This window comes from Apium graveolens, chromosome 6 (assembly GCF_009905375.1).
Source record: "Apium graveolens cultivar Ventura chromosome 6, ASM990537v1, whole genome shotgun sequence".
In the NCBI taxonomy this organism is placed as follows: domain Eukaryota; kingdom Viridiplantae; phylum Streptophyta; class Magnoliopsida; order Apiales; family Apiaceae; genus Apium; species Apium graveolens.
Window position 1 is genome coordinate 133,973,559 of NC_133652.1, and position 18,332 is coordinate 133,991,890.

The window sequence follows — 18,332 nt, forward strand, 5'->3', positions numbered from 1 at the left end:
TGTCTAAACACCCTGAAATTCCCCACTCTAACCACCCCATTTCTCCCATCTCACCCCTCCTCACAAATCCCAATAAAAATCCACTCTCTCTCTCTCACTCTCTCTCCCATTCTCTCCCCTCTCATCCCCAACTCCCCTCCTCCAAAACAACAAGTCTACCGATCTAAGTTCTCCCATCTTCATAACACTACTAGAAATAGTAGATACGACATCGGTCCTTAGACATCGGCATGTAATGCACCCGATGTTAAAATACAGTTTAACATCGGTTTTGTAAAAAGCGATATTGAATACGCATATTGACATCGGTTTCACTTAGTAGCCGTTGTCTATCTTCAGAAATTAAAAAGGCCCCAAATTTGTTTTTAACTTTGACATCGGTTCATTTTGTTAACCGTTGTCTATGGCCTTTTAAAAAAAATAAAAATTACTTAACTCCCCCCCCCCGCGCTTTTCAGTACACTTTCCCCCTTTAATTTTAACAAAAAAATCACTTTAACATATTTTCCCCCCCTTTTCCAAAAAACCTCCCGCGAGCCTCTCATCTCTCCCCGACCCTCGCCTCTCTCGTCTCTCTCGTCTCTCCCCTCCTTCTCTCTTAGTCTTCTTACCTTTCTTCTCTCTTCTTACCTTAGTCTCTGTTAACCGTCTCTTCTCTCTTTTCTCTGAAATCGTAATTTTAGCCCCAATTCTAATTCAAGATTTGGAGCTTCAAATTAGAGCAAATTAAACTTGAAATTGAGCTAGTATCTGGAGGTTGGAGCTAGTATCTGGAGGTAGACAGCATCTGGAGGTTGGAGCACTGAGGTTTTAGAACATTGGGGTTTCGGAACATTCAAAGCATCCGGAGGTATATTCTTCTTTACTTCTTTACTGTTTATCTCCCTCATTTTTATGTTTAATATCTTCTTTGTGCATGTAAATGTTTTATGTTTATCTTCTTTTCTTCTTTACTGTTTTTCTTCTTTGTGCATGTAAATGTTTTATGTTTTTGGGGGTTTTATGTTTGTTTCTTTTTGGGGGTTTTATGTCCTGTTTTTGGGAATTTTATGTCGTGTTAAATATTTTAGGTACACTGATGTAAATCAATGTTTTAGGTACATTGATGTAAATATAAATGTTTCTGTTCTGTTTTTAATTATGTGTTTTCTAGGGGTTGTTCATACATATTAGTGTGTTTTGGGGGGTTTTGGGGGCTGCATTTGAACAGGTCTCAGATATGAACAAGTCTCTGCATTTCTTGTTTTGTATGATAGTCATTTCTCTGATATGAACAAGTCTCTGCATTCCTGATATGAACTATCTGTTACTTGTGTTGTATTATAGTAATTGTTTTGTATAATTATCCTTCTCACAGATACAAGTAACAGATAATTTTAATTTATTTATTTATGGGCTGAATTTGTTTCAATACTCAAGTTCTCACTGAGTTTTATTTATGTGAAGGAAATTTAACAATTGTCTGGGCTGTGAATGTTGGAATTATTGGTTGTTAATTATGTGATATTTTCAAATATCTTGGTTTAATTTGTTTTAATTATCTTGGTTTAATTTAGTCTAGTTTATAAATTTAGTCTAGTTTTGTAATTAATTGGGTATATGTATAGGATCTTAGAGTAATGAATTAGTACTATAAATTATTAGGATATCAAGGTATTTACTCCTTTCTAAGTTTATATAATTAATCCCTACAGTAACCAACACAAATTTGATATGCCTTTTATTAAATAATTATAAATAGGTATGTGTTGGATTTTTAATATTTATAGTGGCTATCAGGTAGGGAAATTTGATGGATAAGACATGGATTTTGCAAGATAGGGATTCTTTAGCATTTGAAATGGGGGTGGAAAACTTCTTGATATATGCTGAAGAAAATTCTGAAGATCGTAACAAAATTCCTTGCCCTTGTGGACGATGCGCCAATTTTAAAAAATTCTCTATAAAAACAATCAGGGGCCATATCTATGACAATGGCTTTTGTCTAGGTTATGTGCATTGGGTTTGGCACGGGGAGACTGCTTCTACGGGTCCTAAATCTTCAAGTGCTAATTGTCCACCTGAAGAGCAAGCTCCAGACCCACCTCCTGAGCAAGCCTCTGATGAAGCGTCAGAGCAAGATCAGGAGCATGTCGCTGCTTCGGAAACTATTGATGTTTGTGAAGCGGTATATAACTCGAGTCAATATGATAATGATTCATATCAGTTTAGGAGGTTCGTAGCCGATGCTGAGCAACCTCTATATGAGGGTAGTGACTGTACTAAGTTAGAGTCGATGTTGAAGTTGCATAACTGGAAATCTAGGTTTGGTATTACCGATAGTGCCTTAACTAACCTCCTTTCTTTTGTTGGGTCTCTACTTCCCAAAGATAATGTGTTACCTAGTAATGCATATGAAGCAAAAAAAACCCTCTCCAATTTAGGTCTAGAGTATATAAAGTTCCATTCATGTCTGAATGACTGTGTACTGTACAGGGGTGTACATGCTGATGCAACCAAGTGTCCTAAGTGTCGACTTTCTCGGTGGAAGTTGACAAAGAAAGGTGAAGAGAGGATTAATCTTCCAGCCAAAGTCATGTGGTATTTTCCAATAATTCCTAGATTTAAACGTATGTTTAAATCTCCTTCCACCGCTGAACTAATGTGTTGGCATGCGCAACAGCGGACACAAGATGGTAAAATGCGACATCCAGCCGACTCTCCATCTTGGAAAAATATAGATTATAGGTGGCCATCCTTTGGTAGTGAACCGAGAAACCTTCGCTTGACTTTATCGGCGGATGGTGTAAACCCGCACAATAATGGCCTATCTAATAGATATAGTTGTTGGTCAGTCATATTGGTGACTTACAATCTTCCTCCCTGGTTATGTATGAAAAGAAAATTTATGATGTTGTCGATATTGGTCCCTGGCCCGCATGAGCCTGGTAATAACATCGACATCTACTTACAACCGATGATTGATGATTTAAAAAAGCTTTGGAAGGAAGGGGAACCAAATATGTATGACGCGTATAACAAATCATTTTTCACTTTAAAAGCAGTTTTAATGTGGACGATAAATGACTTTCTTGCTTACGGAAATTTATCTGGCTGCGTTAATAAGGGTTATAAGTGTTGTCCAGTTTGTGGAGATGACACCGTAGCTAAATATTTGACTTATAGTAGGAAAATGTGCTACCAAGGGCATCGTCGATATTTGCCTCTACATCATCCTTATAGAAGGCAGAAGGCTACTTTTAATGGACAACAAGAGTTTGGGCAGCCGCGTCGAACCCTATCCGGAGAAGAAGTGTTAGCAGAGCAAGAACAAATCAAATTTGAATTTGGGAAGAAAATAAAGAAGGCAAAGAAGGTTGAAAGTCCATGGAAGAAAAAGTCAGTATTTTTCGAGTTAGAATACTGGAAATTTCACCATGTTAGGCACTGTATTGATGGCATACATGTCGAGAAGAATGTATGTGATAGTCTGATTGGCACATTACTAAATATGCGCCATAAGACAAAGGATAGTGCGGGAGCCCGTCGTGATATGATGGAAATGGGCGTTAGATCTGATTTGGCTCCCCAAGTAGGAGTAAAGAAAACCTATTTGTCTCCTTCTCCCTTTACTTTGTCAAAGGCAGAAAAAGGACTTTCTTGTCATCATTAATGTCGATGAAACTTCCATACGGACATGTATCAAACATAAAAATTTGTGTTTCCATGCCTGATTTGAATATTTACGGGCTGAAATCACATGATTGCCATATTCTTCTCCAACAATTACTCCCGGTTGCAATACGCTACGTTCTTCCGAAGCATGTTAGGGTCACAATTATTAGATTGTGTTTCTTTTTTAATGCTTTGTGCAACAAAGTAGTAGACGTGTCAAAACTGGATAAGCTGCAGTCAGATATTATACTAACCTTGTGCGATCTAAAAAAGGTTTTTCATGCGTCATTTTTTGATGTAATGGTACATATAGTAGTCCACTTGGTCCAGGAACTACGCTTATGTGGACCAGTATTTTATAGGTGGATGTATGCGTTTGAACGGTTTAATAAAGTACTAAAGAGTTATGTTCGAAACCGTTATTATCCCGAAGGTTGTATGGCAGAGACTTACCTTGGAGAAGAGTCCGTAGAATTCTGCACCGAGTTTCTTAGTCAGAATTACTTCACTGCCGGTCTTCCAAAGGACCAAGATAATAAGATATCAGGTCCATTATCCGTTGTGATAATAAAATCAGTGGAAGAGAAGGAGCGAGATGAAGCACATCTACATGTCCTTTTAAACAACGCTGAAGTGTTTCCATATATTATGTGAGTTTATGCAGTTTGTTGTTTTCAATTCCTCATTATCCAGTAATTAGTCTTGTAATGTGTCTTTAATATATCATTCCATATGCATTTTTCAGAATGCATAAGGAATATCTTGAAGAAATTCACCGAGGGAAAAGGAAAAGCTTACATTGGCTCATGAGAGAGCACAATCGGCTCTTTGCTGATTGGTTTCAAAACAAAGTCAGTGTTGTATTAGGTTCTTTGATCTGTAGTGTAATGACGACTATTAGCTATTTAGGATTTAAAATTTCTTATCATATCTGTAGGTGAATGATGAACTAAGGGAGAATAACAAAGGTGTTTCAGATACGATAAGATGGCTCGTTGCCAAGCCATCATTTTCAGTACTAACTTATCAAGGTTATCTAGTGAATGGAGTGCAAGATTTTACAAAGGAACGAGATGACATACGCGTTGTTCAAAACAGCGGGGTGTCTGTCATGCTAAAGCGGTCCAGGTTTCTAGTGCCAAGGACTTGAACCCCGTAGAAAATGATTTGACATTTTACGGTATCATACAAGAGATATGGGAATTAGACTACCATGCATTCAAAGCTCCCTTGTTCCTGTGTAAATGGGCAAGTAATGATAAAGGAATAAGGGTTGATGATCTTGGGTTCACACTTGTGGATTTTAGTCGACAAGGTCACAAAAAAGATAAATATGTTTCTATTGACCAAGTCAAGCATTTTACCTTGAAGATCCCGTTGATGCTACCTGGTCTATTGTTCTGTCCTCCACAACTCGAGACTACCATGAATTGTATAATGAATATGACTTAGGAGACACGATCATGGAACATCCCCCATTCTGTACTGAAATCCCCGCAACTGATGTCACTACTAATGATGTCGCTCATACTGCTAGACCTAATGTTGAGGGAATTTGGATTAAAAAATACTGCTACTAAAACTCCTGCACCTAATGTCGTTACTGACTGATGATGTAGCTTTATGTAAAATATATATCTAAATGGGAATTTGGATGACTGAATGAACCATATATATTTGCCTTTAATTATGTTATAATGTGTAAAATATATTGTTAAATTTTTTTTTCTTTTGTTTTGCATTGTTATAATCATATAAGTAATTCATCCATAATTACTGATTGATGGCATTATTTTTTCTTTAATTATTTTGCATTATTTAATTGTACTTCTATAAAATGCTTTAGAGTTATTTCAGATGTGATTAATTACTGATTGCAGTTTAGGTAAATTATTGTTCTTGTATAGTTGTATTCGTACTTGCTGATTTTACAATTTATTATTTATGCTTGACTGTAATTAATGACGGACTGAAAATATATTGTTCAACTGATGGCTTTATTATTCAATTTAATGCAGACTAAGGGAGCAAAATGGCAAAGAAGCAAAAAGCCAAGAAAGTAATTTTCGAAGAAAATGACAGGAAGAATAACTCTGAAAAGGTTGAGGATGAGATTGTTCCTGATGTCAAAACTTCAGAGACTTGTAATGATAAGTTGGTTCAAGTCCCTCCACAATATCAAACTCAAAGTAGTGGTGAAGAAACGATGACCACTTCTGAATCTGCAAAAAAAAGGCTAGGAGGTGCGCGTGGTGTTTCAGCTCTTCACAAAGTAGTGGTGAAGAAAGCTCGGGGAAAGAAATTTAAAGTTAGATACAATGATTTTGGAGTTCCCATCGGAAATACCAGGCCTACTTTACAGTCTTACATAGGAATGCTCGCAAGGACAATGATTCCAATCGACACTGAAAACTGGCCAAAAGTGGATTGTGATCTAAAAGCAAAATTATGGGATGATGTCCAGGTAAATTATATCCCTTGTTAAATTCTTCATTTTATTTAAATTGTGACTGTAAATTATGTGGCTAATTTATATTATGTGGCTCTTTAGGACACATTCAAAATTGCCCCAGAAAGTGAGAAGCTTGTGATACAATCGACAGGTGAAAAATGGAGGCAGTTTAAAGCTGATTTAACTGCAAAATATGTGATGCCATTTATTGGAAAAAAGAAGAAATTGATGAAGCCTCCGAAGAAGTATGCGTTTGTTGGTAAAGAACCTTGGAAGAAATTTGTTGCAGAGAGGACGAGCCCCAAATGGCTGGTATGAATATATTCTACTAATAAAATATACAGGATTGCCATTTTACTTGCTAAATGATTAAATAGATTTTGGTTAAATAATATTTATTAATTTTTACTAATTTATTTTGGTGCAGGAACAACGTAAGTTACAGAGCAATAGAGTGGGTAAACGGAAATATCATCACCGCTTGTCAAGGAAGGGGTATATTGGTTTGCGAGAAGAAGAAGTAAGAACCATATCTATTTGGCTTTGTAATTCTAAGTTTTAAGGGAGTTTAAACATTTTCTCTTTTTTAACAGATAAAGAAAGGGAACTTAAAGCAGAAAGAGAAACCTGATCGTGCAATTTTTTGGTGGAAGGCTAGGATGCCAAAGAATCCTGATGAGCTTACTGAAGAGCAAGCGGAAATAAATGCGAGAATTGTAAGTGATATTTTTAATACTGCATTCCCTTCAAAGATAATTGCGTCATAAATAATGCACTAATTATTTGTATTTATTTTACAGGCTGAGTTACTTGAAATGAAGGAGAAGGGTGAATTTGTTCCACATGGAACAGAAGATGTGTTGACTACGGCACTTCAAACTCCTGAGCACGCAGGAAGGGTTCGAGGGGTTGGCGGCTTTGTCACTCCAACAGCATTCTTCAATTTGCCGAAAGCGAAAAAGACTAAAATTACCAAGGCAGAGTTGTTGGATCAGTTGGAAAGAAATCAGCGGGAGATGGCTGAACTTAAGGCCTTGGTTAATGCTTCGAATGGTCACTCTCCTATGTTCTCTGACAAATCAAGTTATCAAGTACCTGTTAATAAAGAGGGAGCTGCTGATAAGCGGAATGTTGGAGTTGCTGTTAAACCGCTGAGTGCCAAACAGTTGTTGGTAAATGATGAAGACTTTGTTGGTTTTGACCCCTCTCCTCGGAGCGGAAAGAAGGTAAAATATTATTAAGACCTACTAGATAATTGCCTACGGACTTGGGATTTATGCAATAAAATTAAATTGATCCCTCACTATAATGTAGGGTCCACAGTCATGTGAGCTTGCACTGGATTGCATAGAGAACAAGGTTGCTTTTGGAACAGTTTTTGATGATCACGAAGAGATGAATGTTTCAGTACACGGAGTGCCTCTAAAGCCCGGACATGTTCGTGTGTCGGTTGACGGACACATCCAGCCAGAGGCGTCGGTTCCAGTGCCCATACCTGGTGAAATTGAGGTTGTACGCCAAGCAGTTGGCTCTCACGTAGCATGGCCTCGTGAATTGATCATCTACCCAACTGTGGCGGTATGTTATATAAAAATTATGTCAATATACTCTGAATTGATTGTTGCATTCTATAGTAGTTATGTCAATAATAACCGATTATTCTTGTTTTATTTAATTCTGTGTAGAAAAAGAAAAAGGAAGTGTTGCAGGGACAGTCTAAGCGGAAAGATGAGTTGCAGAAACTTCAAGATGATTATAGAAAAATGAAGCTAAACAAGAATGTGCCAAAGCAGTACAAGGTGTTATACAAACATGCTGCAGTCTTCATGAAAGCCACTGGGGAGTCAATACCAATTCCGTGTGATTCAGACGTGTTTGGGACTGAGAAAATAATTTATATATTGCATGAAAATGTGAAAGCATTGTTGGAGTTCGATATGATTGGCCAAGCTGCAATATCTGCTTATATGGCGTAAGTTAATTTTTTATCGTTACATATTCAATATTTATGTTTTATACGGATATTATAAGTAATATAATTCACTCCCTGGTAGGCTCTTGCAAAGACTGATTAAGATTGAGAGGAAGAATGATGATGTGGTCTTATATGAATTTTTCGATCCAGGAGCTACATTTACGTTGAACAAATCTTTTCATTCTTATTTTGTTAATCGGTTGAAAGAGAGTAGTCCCTATCGCATGTACTTCATGCCACATAATCATAAGTAAGTATTTTTAATTTAGACATGCTTTTACAAATTAATATATTTAGGTAGTTTTTTTAAAATTTATGACTTGTGTTTTTCTTTTTTCTTTTTTATAAACATAGTTGCCACTGGATTTTGGTTGTAATTTGGGATGGCGACATTTATATTCTGAACCCTCTGCCACATCCAACACATTTTGACGAGTTGGAAAAATCATTAACAGAGTAATATATTTATGTTAATTACTATATATAAATATATATATATAGTAAATATTCTCCCTTTTGAAAACTAATCATGTATATTATTGTTGTTCTGCAATGTAGAGCGATGAAATCCTACAATGCTCAAACTGGAAGTGGAAATAAAGCTCCTCAGATAAAGAATCTTCTTGTAAGTTTTTTGTATTTTTTTATCACTTTGTAATTTTAATTAATTTCTGGTGCTAATTCAGATTTTATATTGTAACAGGGATCTCCCAAACAACCAGGAGGGGTTGAATGTGGCTATGTTATAATGCGATACATGAAAGATATCATTGTTGATAAGGAGCTATCTTTTACTACCAAGGTATATATGCAAATCATTTCCGATAGATGGCATGTAGAATTTTTTTGTGTAGTTTTTCAGAACAGATAAATATGAGTGCCATTTTTATTATCAGTTTTTATTATTAGTGATTTCCAGATGGATCTTGTTTTTATTAGTGATAAGGAACTATCTGGTATAGTTTCGGATTAACGAAGAAAATTACGATTAAATATAGAAAAGGTCCTCTTCTGGTTAAATTATAAATAGTTGGTTCTGTTTATTTTTAATTATACATATGGCAATTCTGGTTAATAATATTCTGGTTGCTAATTTTTACGTGTGTTTTATAGTGGGCAGCCAAAACTCGAAAGTCCTACACAAGGCAGGAGCTGGATGAGATGCGGATGGAGGTGCTTGAATTTATCCAAGACAAGATGTAAAAATGATAAGTATCTATATATATAGCTTTCCTCTGAACTATGTGAATTGATATTGTGCTTGCTGGTGGTTGGTGGTTAATTAAGGGATGTTTGGTGACAATTACATCCATCATTCTGATTTATGTTTGGAATTGTCAAAATTTGACAAGTGGTACATATTAACTAGTCAAACATGTTTAGAATGTTGGATGTAATAACTAGAGAATTTGGGTTTTATTGTTTTTAGTTGGGATGTTTATTTTAGAATTGGAATGTAATGTCCGAATTGAGCTCTTGTTTGATTGAATGTTAGTAAATTTGGTATCAATGTATACCTCTATGTTTTTACAAATTTGGTTGGATGTATTGCATATTGTTGGTATTTTTCTGGTTGAAAATGCAATTGGTTCCCTGGGCTATTAATAGTACCAGGATGGCATATGCAATTTACAGTACATTAACATCAGAATGGTAATTTAAAACCGATGTAAAAATGAACAAAAGACATCAGGTGAAACAATATTAAAAGAAAAAGAACTACAAAAACCAATGTCAAATAGTCATTTGACATCGGTTTTGTAAAAAAAATCAATGTATTTTAAGCCAAATAACATCGAATTTTCAATAGCTGATGTCTTAAATTTTACAATATTAAAGATTAAACATCGGTTAGAAAAAAACACTGATGTTAAACAAAAGGATTTAACATCACCAAATGAACGAAACCGATGTCTAACCCATTATTTTACATCGGTTGATAAAAGTACCCGATGTCTGATGGACCATTTCACATCGGTCAGACAACATAACCGATGTCTGATCTAGATTTTCACATCGGTTTGTTTGAAAGATTTTTAAAAAAATATCTTTTAGAGCTTGTAGGTTTCATGTTTTAATGGATAATTACCCCATAATATACTCATATTCACCTAGAAATACTGTAATATAAGCTGAAATTTGTTGCAAAGACATCAGAATTATTCTTAAAACCGATGTATAGCACTGTAATAGACATCGGCTGTGAACCGATGTCAAAGGCTGATGACATTTAACATCACACGCGAAGACATCGATTCAGTTTTTTTTAACATTGGTTCAGAACCGATGTCTGATCCCATATTTTTAGTAGTGTAAATGAATAATACAAAGTTGATTGTGCGGGAGAGATTTGATGTTAAGTGCGCGGTGGAGTTGGCGAGGGCGATTAAGGATTATCCGAGGAGGAAGAAGGAGAAGGGGTGAGAGAGTTTTGATTATAAGAGTCCTAAGGATTGTCTTGCGTTTATGTATTATAGGTTGGCGTTGGAGCATCAGAGTTTGGAGGTGAGGGAGGCGGGGTTGGTTAAAACTTTGGTTAAGTCTTTGGTGTTTCAAGAACAGAGATCACTAATGAAATGGTTTAAAGAAGAATGACAGACCAGAATGAACAAAAAAATCAGATCAGATGGTGGTTGTGTTTGTGTAAGGAACTGTATGTAAACACGACCTTTTATAAGTCTCTGGCCATTCCGCGTTTTTTTTAGCGGAACGGAGAGGCGTTCCGTTATAAAAAAGCGCGGAACCTCTCCGTTCCGCTAAAAAAAAGCACAGAACGAAATTTTTTTTTAAAAAAATCCTGGCCGTTGGATTCACGATCCAACGACCAGGAGAGTGTTGGTTAAGGGTTCCCTGACACACGATTCTCAGGGAACATGACCTATATCAATTACAATTCAACACTTTTGCAATCCAAGTTACTAGTATAATCTGTAATAATGATTGATGAGTTCCCAATAACTAGTGAATCCAACGGCCAGGAGAGTGATTGTTAGGGAACATGACCATATATCAATTACAATTCAACACTTTTGGGATCCAAGTTACTAGTATAATCTGTAACAATGATTGATGAGTTCCAAATAACTACTCAAAGATAATTAGCATTTACAATAACAAATTCGGAAATTTGCCCAAAATTTATGCTAGCTTTCTGGTTGAAATAGAGTGTCATGTAACCAAAAACACTATTAAGGACTGAGATTACAAGATCATAATTGCACACCCTAGCCGTTACTGCAAATTTGTGATATTAAGCAAGGTTGAATTCAGTACACAACATCGCAGCACGGTTATCGAGAGAGAAACTGATATCGTATTCTGATTTTCGTAAGCTTTGATGTTATTATGCCTGACTATACTGTTTGAAAGTCTGAAGCTAATTTCACCACTAATTAGGAAAAAAACAAGCATACTCATTCCAGATAAAATGCTTCAACATATTTAAACGTCTTCAGTCATATATATTAATCATCATTAACAACGCTTGTTAGTTGAAATGGGAAAAAAGTATCCCCTGGAAGGAAAGGGGAAATTTGAGAGGCTTTTTTCTTCATTTGATTCACCAATGTTGTTTAAGTTTAGCTTCATTTGAGTAAGTTCTTTGTCAACATCAGGTTGAGTAGTACTACTACAGGGTGCAGGGTACGGAGATTTGTTCATTATCCTGCACAATAGAACATGTAATTTGATTTAAGAATAACAATCAAATAGCTAGAACATGTATGTGATTCGGAATATGTGAGTGAGTACCTTTTGCGACGCTTTTCAAGGAAATGTTGGAGTGAAATTGTTCTTGCCAGTGGAAGGTCTGCTGCAGTCAGTTGACAAAACATGACCATGAATAAGAATTCTGTTTTACAGTTTCTCATAAATTAATTTAAGAACAATTCAATTAGTTTCAGTAATATGCCTGTTTGCAAGTTGCAAATAGAGAGTGTGGTATCTGGCTGATGCACTTTTTGAGGTTTTGCAACATCCGCTTTTGGTTTATTTGTCACAACTGGAGGGGATACAGTTGCACCACCTGCTAAAACAAAAATGGCTTGTGCCTAAAAATAAGTCGTTAGTAAGCTAGTATAGGCAAGTTTAAACATAGAGAAGAGAACTGGAGTATATTTTACTGAGTTCACAACGATTAATGTGTATGTGATTATGCAAAAGCAAATTATCACGAGTCACCAGAATTGAAGTGAGGAAATCAATACAATACCTGATCAGCAGAGACATTATCGTATACGTTGATTGCACCATTATAGAAAATTGTTAGCTGCGGATTTGAAGTTTTACTTTTACCGGATGAGGTTGGTAACTTGGCGCTAGACCTGTATACAATGTCTCAGATACATGTATATGCAAAAAACATTCACACCCAAATTATAAATTAATAAATTGCACTTGTAATGTTACCAAATTTTGGTGAATCATACTAGAAATCAAAAATGCTTTTAGGTTTTATAGCTTGTCGATGTTTAAACCCTGTACCCTAAATATCGAGACGTTTGTTTGTTTGTCTCTCCTTGGTAAGTTTGATAAAGCTCGTGCAAATGAGGATCATCTTACAAGTATAGAATACATTTAGTGGTCAATTTTGGGAGCGTTGGTCGTCTAACAAATCATTTGATTTGTGTGAATTATAAACTGTATGTTGAGAAGTGCAAACTATAATCTTGTTGCTTAATTTATAATTTTGATGGATTTTACAGGACGATTAACAAAACGTGCATATACACTATCACTTGTAAAGGAAAGATGATATATGCTTACTCGAGTACAGGAAGCAAGTGCTTCTCGAGCAGAGTTGAAGGTCGAGAAGTATAGGCAAACTGTTGAGGGTGCATGCCAGAAAACCTTAATTGATTTCTGATAGACTCAGACGCTTCTTCTTCAACTCGTTTGCCTTTACTTTGTTGGCCTTTATTCAACACACATTTTCTGAACAATCCAAGGTTGGATTCATCACTAGAAACATCCTTTCGATCATCAGAAATACCCATATCACCTGAAAGATCATATTTCTCAGTATTGATACAATCTTTTGAAGCTGACGAAATGATCTGAGACATTTCAGATTTATATTTCAATCGCGATACAATCTTTATAGAGGAAGAGAACTCTTAAAAGGTTGTACAGAAACTATGAACTCGCACAGCTGACTTGTATAAATATGTAGAGAAAAGGGAAACAAATGGAGGGAGTCTCTACGATGGTTTCTAGAGAGGATCGTTTTCTGTTTTGTAATGACTCGACCATTTGTTAGGTACCCTAAGAATCAAAACTAAAAACAAGTGATTTTCTATATAATATTCAACTGATAACAACATATATGTATGTTCTCTGGACGGCTGATTTTACAATCTTATTTTTTTTTAATTTTGCATGTGCTTGAATTGAAAAAACTAGTAATTTCTTACAAAAAATGAAAATGGAGACTTAGCATATATACGACATGACAGTGGACAATAGTCCATCCATTTCAACATCTTTTCTACTTGGATGTCAAAACGCATCTGGTTATGCCTGTTTGGCTGTTTCTATCTACAACTCTTTAACATGTATTCAGCAACTGTGCGACTAAGTCACAAACATACCGGCAACTCCAAAAGTACTAAAAAATATGGACGCAACATAACAGTAATGTATTTGCGATTATTTTCAAGCTTCGTTAAACTGATAAATAACTTATACAAGGAGAAAGACTATAAAAAGGGCGGAGAGAGGTGATAATTGTTGGGTAACATTCTTTTGTTTAGAATTGATGCCATCTTAACAAGATGACAATAAGTTAATACAATAAACAAGAATTCTTATTGTCTGATCAGACAGATAATTAGTAGTTGCCCACTATAGTTCAAAAAAACAGTCCTCCATTTCCATATTTTCTATAGAATTGTCGATATCATTTCTAAACTTTTATTTTGGACTCCCTAGAGCTACCAATAAAATCAAAATGATCACTATTAGCTACGCTGGACAAAAGATATACAACTGCAGTAGTTGAGGTAAAACAATCTTGCTTACACAAAAAATTCTTCAGTCGCTAATTATTACCAACTGTAGAACTAGTGCTTAAATTAGCAGGATGAATGCATCTCCAGAAGTAGCCCAAACTGCTGCCCATTATATTCATTATCACGGCAGATATTGCAGGAGGCAATGCAACCATGGATGAACTGAAATGTGCGGTTGCTAAAACAACGCCTAGGGAAGAATTTTGCATGCCGACCTGCAATGTAGAAGGATTAGTAGAAGAAGATATGTACTAGCATGTTACTGTACGCATTTTTAATTTTTTTTGGGTAAATTAATTTTATGCCAGTAATACAGATGTATGGTCAATTTTACCAAAAAAAATATTCTCACCAGCCTGTCTTGTTAAACATTATTTTACAAAAAGGTGAAGCGATGAGGGGCAATTCCAATCAGAAGCACCTAGCTTCTTATATTCTACGACTTCAAGTTCTAATCAGGGTTTAAAGTGATTTATAAACAGCTCCTAATTCATATTCCGACAACTCACATCCAACAAGTATAACTATATTCTTGAGCTAATCAAACATTGCTTTCCGTAGTATCACCTCAATTGATATAGCGCGCCTCTGTGTTTCTCTGAACCCAGCAACAGTTGCTGATATATACCTGCACAGAAACCTAATTGCATTATATATTCGTCTTTCTGACAGGCCACATCTTGTACTTACAAGTAAATCATTAAAAAACTTAATGCAGAAAAAGTTAACTTGGTTAATTAAGCAATTATACTAAGAAGACAACCATGTAACGCTGTATCATCAGAGTATGACCTATAAGAGGAATTCTACTCAAGTAATTGACCATATTTTGAGCTGCTTGAGCTTGTGGGAACGAAGAAGAATCAAATTGTTAACTACTACGAAGTACCAGGTACTTGGTTTTTTGCATTGTGCATGTAATTAAAAAACATCACAGCACGTCTGGATAAAAAACATGAGAGCAGGCGAGTCTCGTTTTTCTGCATTGGTGCATATAATTGAAATACATGACAGCACGTCTGGACCAAAACATGAGAGCAGGTTAGTCTCACCCGACAAAAAAACCAGCAAAATGAAGCAACAGCACTGTAAGTACGGTAACTCCCAATTCACTAGATAGTATTGTTTTTAAGCGAAGAAGTGGAGACAGGTCAGATGACACAGATGCACCCGCTATTGACGATTTCAGATGAACGACATTTTCAGCAAACACACTGAAATAGGATGAACAGATTCAGAAGTGTAAGATTACAAATTAAAAATGAGCATGTGATATCAATAGTCTCGCGTTAATAATAAAACATTAAAACACCTGCATGCCAGCAATGAGGCAGCCAAAACAGTGAATAGAGGAGAAAAAGGCGTCACAAGTTTCACAGCCTTAGGAAATTTGCTCTGCATATAAGAACCTAACAGAATCGGCAAAACTACCACCTGTAGTGAAATTTCAAACGATTTATTAACAAATGGCAGAGAATTGCTCAAACGGCTAGGAGAGATTTGCTTTACCTGCAAAGTGCTGATGGAAAGTTTAAGAGCATCTACAGGAACATAAGTTCCGACCAGTATCTTTGTCAGAGTAGGAGTAAGCAGCACTGCTCCAAGAGTGGTGCATACAGTCATAACTATGGATAATGCAACATCTCCTTGAGCAATTAAGGTCACCTGTAACACTACCAGACAGAAAGATAAATGAATAAATAACCAAAAAAGTAAAAACCTTAAAATACAAGTAATGTAGAAGCCTATTATCATTATGAATTGTTGAGTAAGATTTTAGTTAAACATAATTTCGAGAAAATTTAAACTACGACCATCACATAAACACAAACAAATGCTTTATGTTTGGTAATGCACAGGTAAAAATTATCGTGCAAGAATCCTACCATTGATCAAATGGTGCATTGTCAGAAAGTAAAAAATAATATGACTAAGCTGCTATGTTGTTCTAAAATAACAATACATGAAACCTGATAGAAAAAAATACTTAATAAAAATAAGCAATAATTCAAATGTAACTGGTGAATTTGTAAGGAAATATATATTGGACTATTGGTATGCATTGAATATACCATAAATGGACTAATGTGAATAAAACTCACAACAACAACTAATCATTAACAGACTTTGCTCAAACCATGTCCGACCATATCCAAGGTGGATTGAAACAATAATATAATAGTCAAGGATAGTATATAGTCATCGATAATCTTCAATTCATTCTATAAAGTATATGTCCGTTGTACATCCTCGAGAATCTGGCAGCGGGTTAAGGATATGTCTGCAAGTGAATGTGATTTTAATTACTAAAAAAATATGTTGATTTTTGACAATTACAACTCAAAAAAATACTCACGTCAACAGCAAGAAAAACTGGCTTTTTTATAGGATATTAGCTTACGCATACATCTTATATATTATCCTAAATATTGTGCGTAATAGTGTAGGTTGTGTAGCTGTAGATTATAATCCATAATCAACATATACATCAAAAATATGTATTGATTATCTCCTCATATGCATTATGTCAACTTTAAATACAAAATATAACATGCACTTAACTACAAAATAAAACTTGAACTCCATAACCAACGAATTTGTACTTAGCATCGCTGGTCTAGTGTCTACTTGTTATCACCTAGGTCACAAGTACATCAAGAACTTCCATAGACCCTCTGATACAGGGGTCTTATTCACCAACTATAACCTTTACTTTTAAAACATAAACAAACAATGTAAATATGATATCAGAATATGACCAACTTGTATCTTGTGTATTTTCTTGTCATGAAGGAATGCTATTAATACAAGACAGAATACATGATTAGCCAGAGTAAACACATATCCATGTACTTATTGATCCCAGATGAATATGCACAAGGCAAAGATAATTAAGCTTGTCATTGGTGAAACCAAACATACGCTAACTGAAAGTAATATGTGGCTAGAAAGCATAATACTGACATACTTAAATTAAAAACCATTCTCAATAAGAGACATTATTACCACATTGGAGGCAGTACCACCAGGACAACAAGAAAGCAATATCAAACCAGCAGAAAGCGATGGCGACAAACGTAATATCTTGCTAATAGCAAGCCCCAAAACTGGCATTATTGTATACTGAGCTAGGCATCCAAATAATATCTGCCAAGGAGTAAATTATTCAACTCATCAATTATTATTAAAAATTAAAAATATAATAAACATCAAAACAAAAGCTTGAATCTTTTTCCCAACAAAAGCTCAAAAACCATCTATCCCCGGGTAAACATGTCAAAATTCTACTCCTACGAGTGGAGAGGTTGTTTCCGAAGACCCAAAAACCCTTTATCGACACAGCTAAATTACTAAAACCAATAAATTACAGAAACAACAAGCATCATTACAAACTCACAGCAAAAGAATTTTGCAAGAACAAATTGATCAAATCTTTAAGCTCTAAAGTAAGGCCCATTGAAAGCATTATGAATCCAAGTCCCAAACTATAAGAAGTGGGAGCCTTCTCTATAAACCAAGAAAATGTACAAGGCCTAACATAAGCAACAACTCCACCAAGAGTAACATAAATAGGATACAAACTTGCTGCATCTGAAACCATTTTTTCCCATTTGGGTTTTTCTTGAATAATGGGAAATGATTGCTCTGATTCTCCATTTGAAGATCTGATTTTGAGGGGTTTTTTATGTGGGAATTTTTTTGGAGGGATTAAAAATGTGGGCTTTGTTGGATTAAAGATTGGATTTCTAGTTGATGGTGAAAATGGGTGGGAAAGAAGGTGATTTAAGCGCAAAGATAGTGACATGGCTGACATTTTGAGTCGGAAATGTAGGTGTCTTGGTATTTGGTAGGCCGGTTTTTTGTCCGATCAATTTAAATTCATAATTATATTTGTTTATTTATTTCTATTGAATCTATTATATCTTAATGATAACTAGCGAAAAGATCTGAAAATTTGTACTAAAAAAGATATTTTTGTAAATTTGTACCAAAAAAGATATTTTTGTAAATATTTTGACCCACCAGTGGGTCGAGCCATTTTCATAAATTAACTAATTTCTATACAAATATGTAAAGATCCATGGACTATCCATATCTTAAATGGTATTTATAATTATTAAAAAACCATTTTCAGTATTAAAAAGATCAAACATATTATTAAAATAGATTTGTTTTTATACCCAATCAATTACAGATCCACATTCAGTAATTCAAATTCAAAAATCATAACTACTTTTCTTGA

General features: G+C 35.2%; 4 protein-coding genes and 1 long non-coding RNA gene across 6 annotated transcripts; 3 read left to right on the forward strand and 2 right to left on the reverse strand.

The window, feature by feature from the left end:
- The first annotated feature begins 1,792 nt into the window (after window positions 1-1,792).
- LOC141665462 (uncharacterized) lies at window positions 1,793-3,652 on the forward strand. Its single transcript, XM_074471447.1, has one exon. It carries the CDS (start codon window positions 1,793-1,795, stop codon window positions 3,650-3,652), a length of 1,860 nt encoding a protein of 619 aa, XP_074327548.1.
- A 2,124-nt stretch (window positions 3,653-5,776) lies between these two features.
- On the forward strand, window positions 5,777-6,633 carry LOC141664036 (uncharacterized). Its single transcript, XR_012551797.1, has 3 exons — window positions 5,777-6,118; window positions 6,258-6,418; window positions 6,534-6,633. It is a non-coding gene; the product is annotated as an uncharacterized LOC141664036 (long non-coding RNA).
- A 1,199-nt stretch (window positions 6,634-7,832) lies between these two features.
- LOC141665463 (uncharacterized) lies at window positions 7,833-10,676 on the forward strand. Its single transcript, XM_074471448.1, has 6 exons — window positions 7,833-8,078; window positions 8,436-8,537; window positions 8,640-8,706; window positions 9,195-9,254; window positions 10,413-10,501; window positions 10,559-10,676. The coding sequence occupies exons 1-6, from the start codon at window positions 7,870-7,872 to the stop codon at window positions 10,674-10,676; spliced, it is 645 nt and encodes a 214-aa protein (XP_074327549.1). The 5' UTR covers window positions 7,833-7,869.
- A 564-nt stretch (window positions 10,677-11,240) lies between these two features.
- Window positions 11,241-14,212, reverse strand: LOC141663632 (protein TIFY 10A-like). 2 transcript variants are annotated; one of them, XM_074469422.1, is made up of 6 exons: window positions 14,100-14,212; window positions 12,846-13,080; window positions 12,292-12,403; window positions 11,992-12,130; window positions 11,832-11,889; window positions 11,241-11,745 (listed from the first exon to the last, which is right to left on the reverse strand). In XM_074469422.1, exons 2-6 carry the CDS (start codon window positions 13,073-13,075, stop codon window positions 11,556-11,558), a joined length of 729 nt encoding a protein of 242 aa, XP_074325523.1. In that variant the 5' UTR covers window positions 13,076-13,080; window positions 14,100-14,212; the 3' UTR covers window positions 11,241-11,555. The 2 variants fall into 2 exon arrangements, with proteins under 2 accessions (XP_074325523.1, XP_074325522.1); XM_074469421.1 differs by having other exon boundaries at window positions 11,832-11,892.
- LOC141663631 (putative sodium/metabolite cotransporter BASS2, chloroplastic) lies at window positions 13,868-17,952 on the reverse strand. The gene is made up of 7 exons (XM_074469420.1): window positions 17,487-17,952; window positions 17,096-17,236; window positions 15,599-15,754; window positions 15,402-15,523; window positions 15,142-15,303; window positions 14,657-14,717; window positions 13,868-14,304 (listed from the first exon to the last, which is right to left on the reverse strand). Exons 1-7 carry the CDS (start codon window positions 17,901-17,903, stop codon window positions 14,119-14,121), a joined length of 1,245 nt encoding a protein of 414 aa, XP_074325521.1. The 5' UTR covers window positions 17,904-17,952; the 3' UTR covers window positions 13,868-14,118.
- Between the last annotated feature and the right edge of the window lie 380 nt (window positions 17,953-18,332).